The sequence below is a fragment of the Setaria italica genome, chromosome III (genome assembly GCF_000263155.2).
Source record: "Setaria italica strain Yugu1 chromosome III, Setaria_italica_v2.0, whole genome shotgun sequence".
NCBI classification, from domain to species: Eukaryota; Viridiplantae; Streptophyta; class Magnoliopsida; order Poales; family Poaceae; genus Setaria; species Setaria italica.
Genome location: NC_028452.1, coordinates 10,519,567 through 10,539,353, shown reverse-complemented (window position 1 = coordinate 10,539,353; position 19,787 = coordinate 10,519,567). Strand labels below are relative to the sequence as shown.

The 19,787-nt window shown below is 46.3% G+C and overlaps 1 protein-coding gene across 1 annotated transcript; it reads left to right on the top strand.

Annotated features, from left to right (window-relative positions):
- The first annotated feature begins 13,563 nt into the window (after nt 1-13,563).
- Nucleotides 13,564-14,360, top strand: LOC101774161 (monothiol glutaredoxin-S9). Its single transcript, XM_004961160.2, has one exon. The coding sequence runs from the start codon at nt 13,655-13,657 to the stop codon at nt 14,105-14,107; it is 453 nt and encodes a 150-aa protein (XP_004961217.1). The 5' UTR covers nt 13,564-13,654; the 3' UTR covers nt 14,108-14,360.
- Nucleotides 14,361-19,787: the final 5,427 nt, after the last annotated feature.

Here is a 19,787-nt window from a genome sequence, read left to right as displayed (position 1 = left end):
ATATAACAGGAACCCTCTCATCTCACTGCCAACAGTGGCCCACACACTCACGCGCGACGCACACGCTACAACTAGCAGATAGCTACGCCTTTGACTTGTCATTAGCGCCTTCTTCAGTGGATGCTTCCTCCTCTGCTTCAGCACCCTCCAGGTCGAGCGCCACACTTCCCCCCACTGGAGTTGTTGCTTGTCCCCAGGCAACCACAGAAGGAAAATGCTGCTTCACCACATACCAGTCCTCCCAAGTAGCTGATGTCCTCGGTAGTTTACGCCATTTGATCAGCACCTGTGGAATTGCTGCCAGGGGCGAAGCTAGAAATCGGAGGATCCGAGTGCACTCTTGACACTTCAATATATACATGTAATAAAAAATCTTGACCAATGTATACAAAGTCAAAGGAAATGCATACCAAAATGGAGAATCTGGTACTCTTGATAGTTAATATTAATAAACACTAACAAAATATTATATGGTCTGTATACAATTGGTAAAATACACCATTAAGTTGACTCCTTGACGAGATAATGACTAAAAAAATATTAATTAGATGATCCAATATTATAAGAAAAAATTTGATTCGCCAATTGGAAAAATGGTAAGAAATCAGCTGATTACCTCTTAGTATTTTCGATTTCCACTTTTCCTGAGGCGTTCCACTACAACATCATCTAGAAGTTTCAACATTTTTTCTTTCTCCACATAGCAAATGAGACTATGATTCATGTACTCATTACCCATGCGATTGCACAATTGTGTTTTCACAATTTTTATGGCTGAAAATATCCTCTCAACTGCAGCTGTGGCGACAGGCAATACAAGTACTAATTTCAAAAGCCGATAAACCAAACGATAGGTAAGATGTATCCTTGTCTGTACCATTTTTTAGGAAAGCTTAACAATTGTATGTATGTTGGCAAATATTTCATCTTGATGCACATCATAAATATAAAGGAAAAGCTTAGCGTTAAAGTCCCTCAACTCCACATGATCAAAATCAGCAAGATATAATTTAGCTAGGCTTATCAAACCGTCCACATCAAAATCATGAAATGAATCTCTTGGGTTGAATGCAGCTGAACATACAAGTAGTTGAGAGGTAGTTTCATTGAAACGACTATCAAGCTCTTGCAGCAACCAATCAAGAACTTCATTAAAACAATCAACTTGAAAATGATGTTTATTGGTAATTCCTGTTTTTTCCCTTGACTTGGTTGGATTGATGTAAGCCTCATCCCTTTCCAATTTGCAAATATCATGTTTATCACAAAACTCATACACTTCACCAAGTACTTTCGCCCACTCATCTCGTCGAACTCAATCTAAATGGTTTCTAGTAGATCTGACACAATTAACAACATTCACAATATCTTGATCTTTCCATTACAATGCAAATAGTCAACATGAGATGCAAATAGAAAACAAACTCAAAAGACTAGAAGTGCACAAGAACACCCTTTGCCTTTCCATCCTTGTCTTACATTTCCACAAATTCAAGCACTTTGATAATTGTTTAGAATAAATTAACTAAACTTCTAAGAGATTTATAGTGAGAACTCCAACAAGTATCTCCATGTCTTTGAAGACATTGTTCTTGATTCAATCCTATCCTAGTATTAAGTAACCCACAGCCTAAGGCCTTACTAACTTCTTTGAGATTGATATCTCGAATCATGTTCCTTCTCTTTGAAGATCCACCAACCACATTCAATAAGGTAGAAATCTTGTTAAAAAATTCAGCAATGCATGTATGCTTTTTAGCAATAGCTACAACCACTAGTTGAAGTTGATGGGCAACACAATGGACATAATATGCACTACTATTTTCTCTCATGATCAAAGATTTTAACAAAAAAAAGGAGTTGACGATGATCGCTCGAGGCCTCGGGCACCGATTTCGGCGAGGAGGAATACCGCAACGACCGGCGATAGCGCGAGCGCCGCCTCCCTCTCTTCCGCCTTTCTGTGATTTTGGGCAAGCTAGCTGCTTCCTTTCGTAGACGGACGCTTCATGTTCTAGTGCGGCTCGTCACGCGCGACGCACACGGATGCAACAATTGCTCTAGTCTCCGGATGTACGCCCCTTGCAAAATTCATAGTGGGCTTGGACGCTTGGTTGATGAGTTGCTGAAAGGTGCTGATTGCTGGGCTGCATGGCTATTGGTAGGCCGGATGGACAGATGGTGGTGCACCTAATTTGAGTTTAGGGAGTGCACAAGTGGTATAACTGAGTTGCTAATCACTGAAATCGTTTTTTATTCCTGGTGCATGTGCACTTGGCAAGCGCAATGTGGCTTCGCCCCTGACTGTTGCATTCCCTTTCTTCACAAGCCTCCTCTCCAACACCTGTTCTGGCTCCAGTTCCTGTGAACTGAGATCCTGAAGCTTTGTAATGTCAGAAAACACAGGAGTGTAATTTGGAGTGAATGGTTTCAATTGTGAGATGTGAAACACTGGGTGAATCAAACTGCTTTCAGGAAGCTCTAGCTTGTAAGCCGCTGATCCTATCTTTTCAATCACCCAAATGCACCATAAAACTTGAATGACAGTTTTGGGAATGGTCTGCTTGCCACTGATTGTTGTGTGTATGGCTGCAACTTCAATAGTACTTGGTCCCCCACTTGAAATTGGCGATAACCTCAATGATGATCATCCTGAATCTTCATCCTATTTTTTGCAGCTGCTAGGTGTTGTTTCAGATTACTAAGGTGAGCTTCCCTGTCTTGAATCAGGTCAACAGCCTCTGACTGTTCCTTGTCAGTCACATGTACAACCACACCAGAGTTTGGTTCATACCCATACAGTGCTTTGAAAGGAGAACAACCAATAGCAGTGATATGATGAATTATACCACAACTCAGCCAATGATAACCAAGCCTTCCACTTCTTGGGAGAATCCTGCACCGCACATCGCAAATACATCTCAAGGTACTGATTTACTCTCTCGGTCTGCCCATCGATTTGTGGATGATAAGCCGAGTTTCTCAACAATGTAGTGTCGAACAGGGAAAATAACTCACACAAAAATGCACTTGTGAACACTCTGTCCCTGTTTGTGACAATGGATCTTGGCAATCCATGAAGTTTCACCACATGATCCAATACCAACCTAGCAACACTTGGAGCTGTGAAAGGGTCAAAGTGAGCATACTTTGTATACCTATCCACAATCACCAGAATAGTATTGTACCCTTCAGATGGAGGCAATCCTTCAACACAATCCATAGTAATATCCTGCCAAGCTCCTTGTGGTATAGGTAGAGGTTGTAGAAGTCCAGTAGGATGTGTATTCTTGTGCTTTGCTTGTTGGCAAATTTGGTATTGCTTGATGTAATTCTCCACATCTCCCTTGAGGCCCTTCCACTGGAACAGTTTCTTGATCCTCCGATATGTTGCCTTTGTACCAAAATGACCTCCAACTGCACTAGAGTGCATAGAAGCTATCAGTCTTGTTTGCAATGCTGAATTTTGAGCAATCCACACTCTCTCCTTGTATTTGATCAACCCCTTCTCCAAAGAATATCCTTGCTCATCAGGACTATGAATGGCCAATTTGGTTAATAAACTTTGTGCTTGTGGATCAGTGGCATAAGCATTCAGCACCTCTTGTACCCATAATGGTGTGACTTCAGAGATAGCTTGTATGGCCATTAGATGGCAGACTCTTGATAAAGCATAAGCTGCCAAGTTCTCCTTCCCTTTTCTGTACACCACCTTAAATTGCAAACCCATAAGCCTAGTCATCACTTTTCTTTGCATTTCAGAGTGCAGATTTTTTCAGTCAAATATGATAGGCTCTTGTGATTTGTTCTGATGAGGAATTCCTATCTCTCCAGATATGGACGCCATGTCTCCACTGCCATAATGAGAGCTTTTGATGAAGAGGTCCCAATGCTTTGCTCAAATACGCCACATGTTTATCATTCTGCATCAAGACAGCCCCTATTCCCAAATCACAAGTATCTGTCTCCACTATGAATGGCATAGTAAAATCTGGAATAGCTAAGACTGGAGAAAAAATCATAACTTATTTCAACTGAACAAAAGCTTCTTTTGCCACAGGGCACCATTCAAATTGTTTCTTTCTTAACCGATTTTTGAGAGGTTTGGCCATTATCCCATAGTGCTGGATAAATTTCTTATAGTAACCAGTCAGGCCAAGGAAGCCACGAAGTTCAGTGGCAGTAGTTGGAACAGGCCACTTCACCATTGCTTCAATTTTGCTAAGGTCAGTGGCTACACCTTTATCAGTAATGATATGTCCAAGGTAATCTAATTGGCTTTGAGCAAAAGAACACTTACTAACTTCATATATAAATTATGTACTCTCAACTTATCCAGAACCATTTTGATGTGTGCACATGGGACTCAATTTAGGTCTATAGATGAGTTATATTGGTCTAGGAATACTAAGACAACTTCTAAGAAAAGGTTCCCAAAACTGTGTTCATGATGCATTGAAATGTAGCTGGCGCGTTGGTGAGACCGAATGGCATTACCTTGAATTGATAATGGTCATGGTGTGTTTTGAAAGCCATCTTGTGCTCGTTTTCTTTCTTCATACGTACTTGATGGTAGCCAGACTGCATATCCAGTTTGGAAAAATACTTGGTGCCTGCAAGTTCATCCAATATTTCATCGATGATAGGCATAGGAAATCTATTCTTCACTATGATATTATTTAATCTGCGATAATCCACACAAAAGAGCCAACTGCCATCCTTTTTCTGCATAAGAAATACTGGTGATGCAAATGGACTGGTGCTAGGAGTGATTAAGCCTGCTGCTAACAACTCTTTCACTTGCTTCTCAATCTCATCCTTGTGAAGCGGTGAGTATCGATAAGGTTTGGAGTTTACTGGAATAGCATTGGCCAGAAGCGGAATTCTCATTGCCTGCACACCATTTGATTGGGAGGTAGCGTCTTCGGATCCTCAAAGACATCTTGATATTGATCCAGCAAAGTCTGTTTGCAGGTGGAATAGACTGATCTTCTGTGTTTTTCAGTGTCTCCACTATAGCAAAAGCCTCAATCTCATTGCCTGCACACCATTTTGCCAACTGATCTGCCTTTAGCTCTTGCAGCTCCAGTGGTGGTGGCCTGACTTCTTGTAAAAAGATTTGCCTCCTTCTATCCTCAAATGACATAGTCCAGTTCTCTCAGTGACAAGTCATGGGACTGCATGGTTTAAGCTAGTCATAGCCCAAAATTGCATCAAAGGCTCCCAGGTCCAACACTTTCATGATAGTGTTAAACGTATATCCCTGGATTCACCATTCCAATTGTGGTACATAGGAATTTGTGATCAGAGTATCACCATTAGCTACTTTCACCATTTTGGGCTTCATTGATTGTGGCTGAATACTAGCTTTGGCTAAGAATGAACTGCTCACAAAATTGTGTGAGCTCCCACTGTCGACAAGAATGAGCATCACTTTGTTCTTTAGTAGTGCTCTAATTTTGAGGGCTTCTCCTTCATTAGTACCAGCTATTCCATTGATAGACAGTGAACAGAATTCCTCAGCTAATGCATCCTCCATAGCCAACTGCTCCAACACCTCATATTCACATCTAAATCATTCAGTACCAAAGCATTCATATGTGCTCTTGGTCTTTTAGTGCACTTTGACAAATGTGATGGGTTAAAAGGTTCTGCACAATAATAGTATAGGTTATTTGCCTTGCAATAGTCCCTCTTCTGTCTTTCTTTGCTTAGAGTAGAAGGAAGTGCCAACTGTTTAGAGTCTCGCTTGGTGCCAATAGAAGGAACTGAGTACCTCTGTGAACCTATACCCCTTTGGAACTTGTACTTATTCTTTTCCATTAACTGTTGCTGGATCTTGGCCGGGCCAACATGACAACCCTCTCCATTGTTTTTGGCAGTTGAGATTGTACTGCTGCTGAAATCTCTGGTTTCAACCCCCTGTAAATTGAGTGACAAAGATCATAGTATCATAACCACTGTTGTGCGTCTCGATTTGGAATTGCAAATCTTCGAATTCAATAGCATACTCTTCCACAGAACCCCCTTCTTTAGTTCCAATAGATCACTCAATGAATGGATATAATCATAAGTCCCAAAATTAGCTTCTACTGCATCCATAAACTGTTCCCATATGCCTAACCCTTTCTTACGCTACTGCATCTGAACCCATTTAGCAGCATTTTTGTCCATATGCATAGTGGCTGAAGTGATCCACCTTGACTCAGGCACATTGAAAATCCTAAAATAATCCTCACATTTGTCTATCCAAATTTTTGGATTCTCCCCAGTGAACAACGGAAATTGCATTTTTGGCACAGCCCCTCGAAATTCATGAGTTGTATCTCCAAACTCCCAATGTGGACCAAACATTGAGCGGTTAGGGTGCGGCTCACCATGGCGATGGGGATGTGGTACTGGTCGGTGCCGACGAGGTGGCGATGGAGGAGTAGACGATCCACCTGAAGCTCCTTCCAGATCCTCCGCCATCCACTCCAGCCGTAGTTGAGCCACTACCCTGCATGTGTCCTCCACTTGGCGCGCCATGATGTCCTGATCCCGCATCACTTGATCGATCGCCTTGGTGTTGAGATCTAGATTGGCTTGCATCTGCTATTGCACGAGCTTGACTTCATCCACGCGCTCGAAGACCAAATCTAGGCTCTCCAGCACGCGGTCCAAGCGCTCATCGCCCTAGCACGCCGCCGCCGCTGCCATCGTGTCCAGGACGAATTTGGTTTGCACGGAGGGTTTCGGTGGCACCGTGACTGATCGCCCGCAAGCCGAATTAGTGTAGCGTAGGAATTACAGCCGATCGATCGCTGTCACCGGTTCTATGTGGCAAACGAGGAGATCTGCGTAGACCCACCCTACTTCCGATTCAAGGCCGACGGCTTTCCGGATCGCTCACGACGTTGGCCGAGGATACACCGTCTCTGATACCAACTGTCGTACTCGTGGCCGCCGACAATCGCCGGCGAGGTGAGAGGACCGATCGGATGGAGAGAGGAAAATGGGAACCGAGAGAGGAAGGATTTCTCTTCACGTTTGATAAGAGTTGCGTTTTTTTCTCTTCACGTTTGATAAGAGTTGCATTTACAAGTCTGCTGCTCCTCCATATAACAGGAACCCTCTCATCTGACTGCCAACAGTGGTCCACAAACTCACGCGCGACGCACACGCTACAACTAGCACACAGCTACGCCTTTGACTTGTCGTTGACGCCTTCTTGAGTGGACCCTTCCTCCTCTGCTTCAGCACCCTCTAGGCCGGGCGCCACACCTTCACCACCGATGCGGAAGATCCTTCAGAAGTAAGTGCTGGATCGTTTATCGCAAGAGAACGGGATGATTGATTTACGTGGATCTGGGACGGGGGGATCAATTTGTACAGGAGAAGAGGTGTTCTGCAGAAACTTCGAGCGCTTCGTGGGGGGAAGAAATAGACGAGAAGAAAAGGCGTTGTATTTTTCACGACGTTTCGGGAGACGAGGTGCCGCTGGGCGCTGGCCTTTTCTGGGTTACGCCAGGAGACTGGATTAAATTGACCGTTCGATCAAACTGGGACCCGATCTGACGGTTGGTAGTATAGCCAGCGACGTGGCCCAATCTGTGGGCCGAGCTTGAACTCTAATTTCGGTCTTTAGAGAAGTCGATGCAGGTTGTTTGCGCTGTCCCTGGACGGGTTGCTTTGGTCAAGGCACTACCTCTACTCAATTTACTAATTTGCCACCATGAACCATAACAATGTGATTTCCCATGTTTGAACATCATGTAAACGGGTATTGTATATTTGTTTGCATGATCATTGCTGGTGATAACATGCAGAAATCTATGTTTTTCTTTTTTTTCAGAAAAAGAATTCCAGTTATAGGCTGAAATTTCACAAGTAAAATAACAAGCCGCCCGGTATTTGACATTTCGACCAATGGTATCTTATACCTCCATCTATGCTCGGCAAAGAACACCATTGCCGCTACCTCCAATGCTCGGCATGCCACGTGTATCTCTTCTCTTTGTTCCTCCTTTTGCAGGAACGGCTAATGTCGCAGCCAATAAATTTTCTCAAAATAGCTAGCTTAAAAGATCAATAGCTGCTGTTTGACTAACAAAATCCTTCAGTGTTCTGTTCACCATCTAGCCAATTTGCATCTTTCTGCTGCTAGGCTATTTGTAATGTTATTGTTAAACTTACGGGATGCCAGGAACCTCGATAAAAAAGTATGAACTCTAAATGAGTTATTCGCCACGGTGGCCCGCTCGGTTGTGCTACTTGGAGCTAGCTGCAGCTGCATGAGAACGTTACAGTACCTGTTGCTTGTTGGCTGCTGCAGTACCACTCTTACCTCTGAATACACACAGGGTCATCGCAGCAAGATAAACTCTTTGATGTGAAAGATATTTGTTAATAAGATGGAAAAAAAACTCAAAGCCCCACATTGGTCAGTTAGGACCGCCAGACTTCATTGATCTCAGCTGTGTCAATTTGACTGCCTACGTATATAGCGCCTGACTGCCTACGTATATAGCGCCTTGTTTTTGAAGCGAAGGGTCTGTTCAGCTGGACTTATAAGCCGGCTAAAAAGGTGAAACAGTTAATTTATTGTGAGAGAAAAATAATGTTCGGTGGCTGATAAGTTGACTAAGCTGAAGCGAACACGTTGAAAAAATTTCGAGGAACGAGTGTACCTAGGATTCCAGGCAATGGAGCTCATGGACTTCATGGGCCTTCGTAGAATTAGTTAGGCCTGGCCCAGAAAAACCAGCTGGGCACAGAATGCGGGCCACACATCATTCCATACATAACGGATAGCCAGTCGTGCGGCCGGGCTGTAGAGAAGCCGACATGCGGCGGGAGCGTGATGCGGTCCCCGGACCGGCCCGGCTCCGATTGCCCGAACATGAGCGCGTTTGGATGCAGGCCGTCATGTGCCATGCCAATCCATTGGCCGGCCAAATTTTGGCGGCCGATTCGGCCGCGCGGGGCAGTGAAAATGAACTGCGCAGCGGGCAGGCGAGCTGGGCGCGGCCAAAATCACGGCCTTAATCCAATCGACATGCTCGCCCGCAGTCAACGGCCAGTATTTGGCCTGGCCGACGCTGGCTTCCGTCCAAACGAGCCCCATATGCGGCGACGAGCCGACGATCGACGACGAGGCGGCCAACTTCCGGTCGGAGAAGCCGCGGCGTTGGCGCTGGTTGACGGAATAGCCGGAGTGTCGGAGACGAGAAGGGGCCCTACGTGCAGGGTCGAGCTGAGGTGCACACAGCCCACGCGATCTTATTGGAATTTGGGGGGTGTTTGGGAACACCGTGTTAAAGTTTAACACCTGTCACATCGGATGTTTGGATGCTACTTAGGAGTATTAAACATAGGCTAATTATAAAACTAATTGCACAGATGGAGTATAATTTGCGAGATGAATCTATTAAGTCTAATTAGTCCATGATTTGACAATGTGGTGCTACAGTAACCATTTGCTAATGATGGATTAATTAGGCTTAATAGATTCATCTCACCAATTAGCATAGGGTTCTGCAATTAGTTTTATAATTAGCTCATGTTTAGACCATTTAATTAGCATCCGAACATCCGATGTGACACTGTTAAAGTTTAGCACCTTGTATCCAAACACCCCCTTGATTGAGAGAGTATGTCGACTTGTATTGAGTAGCATGACGTAACAACGTACTTTGGTCAGAATCATGAACCGTGGTCAGTCAGGTCAATATCCGCCTCCTGTGATGTAGCGTGATCGAGCCGCTGAGAAGCATGAGTATTATTACCAACGGGAGAAACAAAAAAACAGAACCCGCACCCGCCCGGAGGCGTGCTTGGCGAGCCCACTGACCCCAGTATCCTGACACGTCAGCGAGATCGTGCTGGCGCCGTGGGCGACGCAGACCTGATAAGACAGGAAGACCGGCGCGCTCCGCCTCCGGATCCCACGCGTACGCCCATCCGCCTCGGCCTCGCCGCCGCCGCCGCCGTGCGCGCGGCCGAGCTCGCGCCGGCGGTTTGTTCCTTCGTTCGTTGTACCTGGCTACTTGCACTCAGCCGCAACGAGGGTGCGTGCCGTGCCGACCTTCCGCCTGCAGCGGATCAGATATTTTTCTCGCCCGCGCAGCTGGCCGGCCGCGGGCCCGCACACGTCAAGCGTGATCGAGCGGCCCATGCAGCGACGTGACACACGGGCTGGCTGGCGCTCGAGGCCGGTGGTTGGCCGCTCCGCCAACGGCATCCTGATCGTCACGGGAAAGTGACTACTCCAGCACAGTGGTAGTCCTTGCCACATGTAACGTGAGAGCGATAGATTAAAATCGAGCACAACTCATAGCACATAGCACAACAAAGCCTAACTTGCTTAGATGCTTCGGATTTTCCATTTGACTTGAGCTTAGATTCTTATATAATTGATACATAAGTAAGATATATGTATCTAGAACAGTTAAAAGGAATAGTATAGGAATAGTATTTTGAGATGGAGGAGTAAATTAGTGGCCTCACATCGATCGTTGGCTCGCTGCAATCTCTGACGATCCACTTCTTTATTCATTTCCCCTGTTACTGCACATTTTTCTTCTTTATCACGTACTCCTCTGTCACGTCCATCTGATGCAGGCGGTTGGGACATTTTGCCGAACCGGGACGTCGTGGCGGTCGTCGTGTGTCGTGCATGCACGTACACGCCTCCGTGACGTGAGGTTTGCTGGATGGGTTTCCGTGTCGAGGTCTGAATGGTGTGTGCTCGTCCACTGGTTCAGTTCAGTGATTCCGAAGGAATGAAATCCTCGCAAACGATTCGGGGAAAAGGTGAAAGCGAGCTGTGTGCTAGCGTGAAAACAGGCTGTTTCTAGAAGCTACTGCACCTTTACGAAATTCCTCTCCCATTGCATGCCAGTTCGACACCATCATCAGTCGATCGAATCACAGTGGCAGAAAACGAACCACTGTACAAGCTAGTCAAGCAGGGAATTTTTTTCACGAGACACCCAGCAGTTTTCATGGGAATCAATCCTTCGAAATCCATACACACACGCCGAATCAGAATATACAAATACTCCAGTAACTAGAAGAGATCTTGTTCGGTGGTGGACCATATTAATAACAATTATAATTTTATATATGCTTTACAAGACAAATCTGCCGATGACGACCAGGACGTACAGGTAGATGCCTCATGCCTGGGTCGATCAGGGGTGATACCGAATCATGACCCTTATGATTCTTCACAATCCAACTCATCTCTATCTATTTTTAGTTCAAAATCATGTAATATTACGATCCGGCCTTGAGCTTGATCCTTAAATTTGCTAGGCTAAATTAGAGATCCCTTTATCACCGCCAATCCTATCTGGCTTCCGGAAGCCAGGATGTTACTTGGCTTCCGGTACTTTAAGATTCGTGTGTGGGTCTCTAGCCGTTAGATGCGACTAGGTTTTCCACCTTCTCCCCGCATGCCCGCTTCTAACCGAGCCAGCAGCCGTCGCCTTCTCCTCCATGCCCGCTGCCATGCGCTGGGGCGCCGTGCTGCTCCGCCTCCATGCACCCCGTGTGCCTCCGTCGAGTGGCGCCGCCGCCGCCGCCCTTGGCACCTCCACCGCGCGCCCCGACCGCACCGGCCGACCCTGCCGTGCTCGCGTCCTGCCGTGCACCCACCGGCCTTCCGAAAAACCTCCATTTATCACCGGAAAACCTATCCATCTTCCGGAAGGTTGGATATCATTGAACCTTCTGGTGTTTGAGATTTGTACAAGTAATGCCCTCCCTCTCCTGCGCCGCCGCCGCCCACCCCTCCCTCCCCTACTGCCACCGCCGCCCCCCGCATGGGCCACACTGCCGCCGCGGTCGGAGAAGAAGGTTGGATTTAACTTTTTTTTGAAATATTGCTGGTGCATTTTTTTTGAAAAATGTTGGATTCAATTTTTTCTAAAGAAATGTTGGTTCAACTTTTTCGAAGAAATGTTGGTTCAACTTTTTTCCAGAAGAAATGTTGATTCAACTTTTTTGAAAAAATATTGAACAATATTTTTATCCAACATTTTTTCAGTAAGCCATCATCAAATCGAAGGTGGAGCCGCTGCATGCCTGACGGGAGAAGCTCTAAATTTGCATGGCTACATGCATATGCATGCATGCAAGTCTAGTCTCTCACACCATTAGTTGTTGCAATTTATACTCTCGTTGTAATTAAAGACATGTTTTAGTTTTTTACAACTTAAGGGCTTGAAGTACATGTATAGCTCATATCTAACAACAAGCACCCTACGGCTTGAAGCACACAAACAAACACATAAAATCCATCCATTCTTCCGTGGCATCTCTCCCTCCCAGCAACCGGTAGCGGTCAAAGAAACTTCAACATCTCATGCTTGTTCATCATCTTGCTGTGCTCACCGGAGTTGCCGTGCTTAGACTACTATTACGCAAGCTATCTGCCTATTGACAATTCATTTGATTTCTCATGCTAATTATACTTTTTTGTGCAGCCACGTTGTTTCGCTCTACGTAATATAGCACTTGAGTTTGTGTATCTACTGAGATTAGGATGAAATTGGCCTCCTTACTCTAATCTTAGCTCCGCCACTGATGGAAGGATTTGGAAAGAAGGTGAGGAAGAAGATAAAGTTGAGATGGATCTTGGTGGACTGAAAGTTTCAACTTCTATCTATCGTCCAAAAGATAGATAGGAGCCCCTTTACCACCCCTAGTCTTATCCGAACAGAGGCCAAACATTTCGAACGCAACGCGCGCGACGACGACGTCACGCCGTGATCGACGCACGTAGGCTTCAGGTATGCGATCGAGAAATGCGACACGACAAAATGAAATGGAAAAAAAACATGCCTGCTATGCCATGCACGCACACGTAAGCGATCAGGTAATAAAGCTCATCCGTTCGAGATGGGCAGTGCTACGTGTGCTGTGTGCAGTCCAGCTAGCTCGAAAATCAAATCTGACTTCAGGAACACGCACATAGAATAGAACGAGCACGACCGACCGAGGAGGGAGGGATCGTCGCGGCGGTCAGCGGTGGAGAACTTGGAAATGTCCAGCCCAGCCAGCAAATCGCGCGCGGCGACACACGGGACGTGGGCGCTGCTCTCTCTGCCGACGCCATCGCTTGTGAGTGTTGTGAGGAAAGTCACAGGCTCACAGCACTGTTATAATACAACTCAAAGCTTCCACGACTCCGCGGCGCTGCCGCCGGCGGCCGTCACCGGGTCCCACGGAGGGCCAGCCAAGCGTCACCGACCACGTCACCTCCCACGCGCTGCACGTTCCTCGCGCCCCGTCACGCTCCCCCCCCATTCCTTCCGTCGTCACTGATCGTCTGATCGGTTGTCCGGGCGGCCGGGGCGTGGCGGGCCCACCAAACCACCTCCAACCGCGGCTGACGCCCCGCCACGCCACACCGCGCGCGCGCCGCGGTTGGCGCGAACGCCGCGGTCGCCGTCCTCCTCCGGCTCCGGTCCTCCCCACCGCGTGGGCCCTCCCCCACGGGATGACGCCATCCCCCTTCCCCGCTGACCTCACCGCCCTTTATATATCCGGGCCCTCCTGCCTCTGCCCGTCACACGCACACACAACACAAGTCGCAGCTCGCATCGCAAACCGAACCAAGAAAAAGGAGAGCGAAGTCGTGCAAGCAAGAGGACGCCAAGGAAGGAGAATGTACCAGGCCATCCCGTACAGCGCCGCCAGCCGGCCGTGGCCGCCGCGGCCGCGTCCCGCGCCGATGGCCACCGCCGAGGCGGCAGCCGTCGTCGATGCCGTCGCGGCGGCGGCGGAGGAGGAGAGGCTGCAGGCTGCACAGCAGCCGGCGGTGGCGAGGGAGGAGGTGAGGCGGGCCGTGGCGGAGAGCCCCGTGCTGGTGGTGGGGAGGCGCGGGTGCTGCCTCAGCCACGTCGTGAAGCGGCTGCTGCAGGGGCTCGGGGTCAACCCCGCCGTGCACGAGGTCGCCGGCGAGGCTGAGCTCGCCGGGATCGTCGCCGCCGGCGACGTCGCGCTCCCGGCGGTGTTCGTCGGGGGCAGGCTCCTCGGGGGCCTCGACCGGCTCATGGCCGTGCACATCTCCGGCGAGCTCGTGCCCATACTGAAGGAGGCCGGCGCGCTCTGGCTTTGAGGAAACATGGGGCTCCGCTGGCTCGTGGCCGTGCACATCAGTTCTTCCTGCTGGCGGTGGCGCTCCTCCTCTTCTTCATCATTTTCTTCTTTTATTTTACTCCTTCGAGTTACTGAAGGTGTGTTAACTTATCTTAGATAGGACTTCGATTCTTTTAGAGAAGCATATACTATATAGTTAAGCGATTTCTATTTATTTTCCATCATGTGAATATGAATTGAAGAGTGCTGGGAATTTACCTGAGCTTCTGCCAGTGTGCACATTCTATTCGTGAATCATGAACGCTACGAATTCGCGGTCGGTTGGAGCTGCAAAAATCGCATGATTGGGATTTTCAGGGGTTAGTTCAGGTTCCATCGACTAATTTTTAGTTCGGGTCACATCAGATGTTTGGATAAGACTAAACGTAAAATAATTATAAAATTAATTGCATAAGCCGTGGCTAATTCGCGATATAAATCTATTAAACTTAATTAATTCATGATTAGAACATATTTACGGTAGCATCACATGGTTAAATCATGAACTAACTAGGCTTAATAGATTCGTTTCACGAATTAGCTTTCATTTATGCAATTGATTTTATAATTAATCTATATATAATACTCCTAATTAGTAAACATTCAATATAACATGATTAAACTTTAATCCCTGTCCCCAAATGAAACTTTATAATTAGCGTTCGGTAGTGATGGCTGTGGCTGCCGCTGCAACAGCCTGCCAGCAGCTACAACACCTGCAGCTAGCTGCCGAACGGCTCAGCCACAGCTGCAGCCGAGGAAACAGCTGAAGCGAACAAGGATGAATGTGTGATCATCATTCCCCTGATGTACGCGGCAGCATAACATGACTGCAAAATGAATTGAAATAAAATGTTTCTGATCAAAACATTTACCGACACAATCAGTAAGGAAATCCTCATGTGAGACCATGTACTGTATTCAATTCGCTCGCATCTATGTCATTGTCGCCTGTTCCAAAATCCACGTTAAGGCTAACATAGTGACACAATATTACCAACAGACAGAAAAAGTGCAAATTGTAAAAAAAAATACAAAAGCAATGCTGCCAGTTTGCCACGTTGGCACGTCGCACCATGTGCTCCAGCATCCAGGAGGTACACGAGCTTTCCAAAACTAACCAGACAGAAGCCAACGGCACGTACTATGTATAATCACGCATCACTAATGAACAAAGACTAGTACCACGGAGTAGGAACCAAACGGGTGCTTGGGTACGCATATTTCGCTGCGGCTGGCCCGGCCGGTGCGAAAAATAGCAGCGGATGAGTTGTCACGGGACAAAGCTTGCACGGAATGATCTAAAAAAGAAAAAAACTTGCACGGAATAAAAACCTGGATTAGTAGACGTGTGCGCATCCATCCGTGCTGTCAGATGCCATCTGAGGTGAATGTACCGTACAAAATCGCGCGCACAGAGTGCATCACAGTACACCGCAACGGCGAGTTTGGTAGAGCTCCAGGATCGGCTCACCGAGCCGTTTTAGGTGAAGCAGTGCGCAAAAGTTTCTTTGCAGAAGCTATCGTGAAGCCGGAGCCATTTTTGTATGCAGGAGACGGAGCCGGAAACTGTGGTTCCGTGCGGCTTCTCCCGCAGGCCAGCTCGGATGCTTATGTAATTGCCCATGAACTTCGCCAAAATTACATGGAAAATACCACCGCACCACCTATCCCAACCGGCCATCTTTCGCAACCGGCGTGTAGGGAGGCCACTCTGGGTGGGGAAAACAGTGGATCCACCGTGGTTGACCTTGATCTAGGGATTGGGGCGCCGGAGCCTCCGCATCTGGTCCTTATGGCGCCCTGCCCAGCCTGGCGGCGACCGGCCCGGCAGCGGCTCACCAGGACGGCGGCTCATGGGCCAGCGGTCCGGTGGTTGCCTCGACCACGGGTGCAGGAGCATGGCCCGACGGCCCCCGCTGTGGTGTGGGTGCCGGCGTGCTTCCAGGAGAGGTGTCCATGGCGGGCGGCGGAGTGGTGCTGGATTGGTGGAGCAGCGCAGCGGCCAGCGGTGACCGTGGCTCTCGGACCGGAGTGTCTCTCTAGCATCTTGGTGACATTGTCGCCATCAGCGTCGGCGCCGGCATCGGCCGTGAACCAGAACACTGAGGCAAGGGAGGCAAGGGCGGTGCCATTTTGAGAAGCCTTTGCTCACCGTGGAGGAGGATGTGCTGGCCGGGCACCTAGACCACAAGCGCCAGTCCCCGCTACCCCTGCAACCGTCGACGTTCGCAATGCCGATCCAAAGTAAGAAATACTTTGTCATACTAGCAATTCATTGAGCATAATTGGAATGTCGTGTCATACATCTCTGTGTGAAAATGGAATTTGTAGTATGCTTGGAATGTGTAGGTTACTTGATATTTGGTGCTTATAGTACTGATTTTATTGGCAACAGAGATGTCGCTTGGTGTGATGAGAATACTAGAATAGTCTGTGAGATTTTTGCAGATGAAGTTCAAAAAGGAAATCGGTCAAGCACTCATTTGAATAAGACCGGTTACAAGAATGTGATACAAAGGTTTCATGAGAGGACCGGTATTCTATATACTAGACAATAGTTCAAGAACAAATGGGACAAATTGAAAACTGATTATGGAATTTAGAAGCAACTGACCAATAAGAAGACTGGTATAGAATGGGATGAATCAGGAAAGAATATAGTTATGTCAAAAACTTGGTGGAAGGAAACAGCAGCAGTAAGTGCAAGTTATTTTCCATGCTAACAATGCTCCATTGTGTTGCTGCATGCTTTGTTTCCATACTGATAATTATTTCTTGCATTACAGAAAATAAAGAGATGTACCAGATTCAAAAATAGAGGGCTCCAAAATGAGGAAAACTTGGGAATTATGTTCGAAGATCTTCGTAACACCAGTGACGATCATTGGTGTGCTTCTAATGGTGCAAGACCTTCTCAAACAAATCTGTCTTCTGGTACTTCTCCCATTAATCTTGATGATGAAGATGAAGCTGACAATGACGATGATAGTGAACCGGAGGAGGTGACGCACCTACTAGTGGGAGAGGGAAGAGAGGTAGAGGGGCTGATAACAAGAAGGGAAAGAAACCTAAGACAAGTGTAGGTCATTGGTTTCAAGAATAAATGGGGAAGATTGTGGAGATGAATGAGCGAACAACTGCATCTTGTGAGTTTATTGTAAGGAGGGAGGACAAATCTGGTTGTTCTATCTAGGATGTCATGGCTTTGGTGAAGGACTATGGTGCTGTTCTAGGAACAAATGAACATTGTATTGCATCTCTTGTTTTTTTTTAAAAAAAAGGCTGAAAGACAGATGTTCATGACATTGGACACACCTGAAGAAAGATTTGATTGGTTGACTAGAAAGCATGAGTGGATGACTAGAAATGATGTGCCTAAGTTGAGCATTTATGGATGTTATTTATTTGTTGGTAACCAGTGTATCCTTCCAATTAGGACTTTTTATTTCTGAATGTTATTTATTTGTTGCTTCCAATGGTACTAGTTTAATAGCTTGTAATAATTTGTAGGCTCTGTATGACTTTCCAATGCTACCATTTCGACTTGTAATAATGGTACTATTTTAATGATTGTTCTCTATCTCATGCACAGATCTGATAATTCTTCTCATGAGACTGATGATAGTGCTTCTGATGGTGATGAATGGAGTGTAAAAACTCTTGCATTGTTGAGGGGTGCTCAAAATATTCAATTTATGACTACTATTCTTACTTCTAAATATTTCATGACATACCATGACAAAAATTGGACTAGAACTCTAGCACAGAGTGGCTTTGGTTGGACTATGGAAAAACTTCACACTCCAAGATAGAGCCACAAGATGTTCAGGATGGATCCACACCTATTCTACCAGCTGCATGATTTGCTAGCGAGTACATATGATCTTGAGTCATCTGTTCACATTAATTCTATAGAATCACTTGCTATGTTCCTACTTATGTGTGGTCAAGGTATGTCGAACAGTGTTATAGATGGTATATTCAACCATTCTTCAGAGACCATCAATACAAAATTCAAGGAGGTATTTTATTGTGTGGTGGCTATGTGTAAGGACTACATAAGACCTATTGATCCTAATTTCGGTACTATACACCCAAGGATCAGTAATGATCGTAGAATGATGTCACATTTTGGCAACACCACCTCCTCATGACTTTATTAGATATATTAGCCGAAGTGGCAAAGCGACACAAAATGTTCTTGCTGTTGTTGATTTTGACTTGCGATTCACATATGCATCTATTGGGCAGTCTGGATCTATGCATGACACCAATATGTTGTTCCATGCACTGAGGCATGATTATGACAAATTCCCGCGCCCTCCTGTAGGTATGTTCATATTTCGTTATTGTTGTCACAAGTGTCTACATGGACATATTTGGAATGCAGCCATGCGTTCTTAGGAAAATATTACAATGTTGATGCCGGTTACCCAAACAGACCAGGGTACTTGGCTCCATACAAGAGCGCAAGGTACCATGTGCCAGAATGAAGGAGGGGTCCTGCTCCAAGTGATGAGCATGAGCTCTTTAACCATTTGCATTCAAGTCTTTGTAATGTGGTAGAGCATGCTTTTGGAGTGTTGAAAATGAAGTGGAAAATACTTCTCAAAATGTCGACTTTTCCGTTGGAGAAGAAAATGATGATCATTGCCGCAACCATGTGCCTCCATTACTTCATTCGTGAGAACAATGCACAAGATAAACATTTTCACAAATGTGATCGGAATCTTGACTATGTGCCCACCATACCATCAAGATATGCAAGACATCTTCCTTCCCAAAATGCAAGCGATACATCAACTTCAGAATTGAATGATCAGGCAATGGATAGATTCCGTGATGACCTTGCAAGGGTGATCTTTCTTTCTAGATCATCATGAGCATCTATGTTGGCTTGTATGGTTTATGTGAGGATTGTGCCTCATCTTCTGTAAAAACCACTACTATTATTGCTGAACAGCGAGGAGAGAGTCAGAAGCTCTTGTGCTGCTGCCTTGGTTACTACCATTGTTTGTTGTTAGCTACGGTACTGCTTGGGTCCAATTTCCGTTTCTTTTTTATTGATGTGCAACCGAAACTAGCAATTGGTATTACTAAGTAGCTAGTAATTGCATACCAACTACAACAAATGAGCAAAGACGAGACCATCACGAAGACACAAACCTTCTGTGCATGAGATCTAGAAAATATTTCTATTTATTTTTTTAATTTACATGAACTAAAATTACAAGCGGAAGGGAAACATACAATGCAGCTTAACAATCTAGTCATATATCAAGGGGTATATTGGACATTTGACATCTTCAATCCATTCATGAAAAATAGGATGAAGCAGTTTTGCCAAACGTTTTTCAAAACGGCTTCAGCTCCACCAGAGAAGTCACTCCACCAGAGGAGCTCGAGCCGGAGCTGTTTTCAGAGGAGCCTAAACCTTACCAAACGAACTCCTAGTGTATCCTTGCTCAAAAGAAATGGTTACTCCCGCTTTCGTTTTAACCAGCGCAACAGGTGTAGGATCTGCCGTCGTTGTGGTTAATTGGTACCCAATCGAACTCAAACGCATGCATGTTGACATGGACTTTGCTTCAAACAAATTGTAAAAAAAAAACGGGGTGGCGCCCGGGGGGCGGTGGGGGGGGGGGGGGGGGGGGTTT

Coding starts and splice junctions, on each gene's coding strand:
- LOC101774161 (XM_004961160.2), top strand. CDS start 13,655: ATGTACCAGGCCATCCCGTACAGCGCCGCCAGCCGGCCGTGGCCGCCG.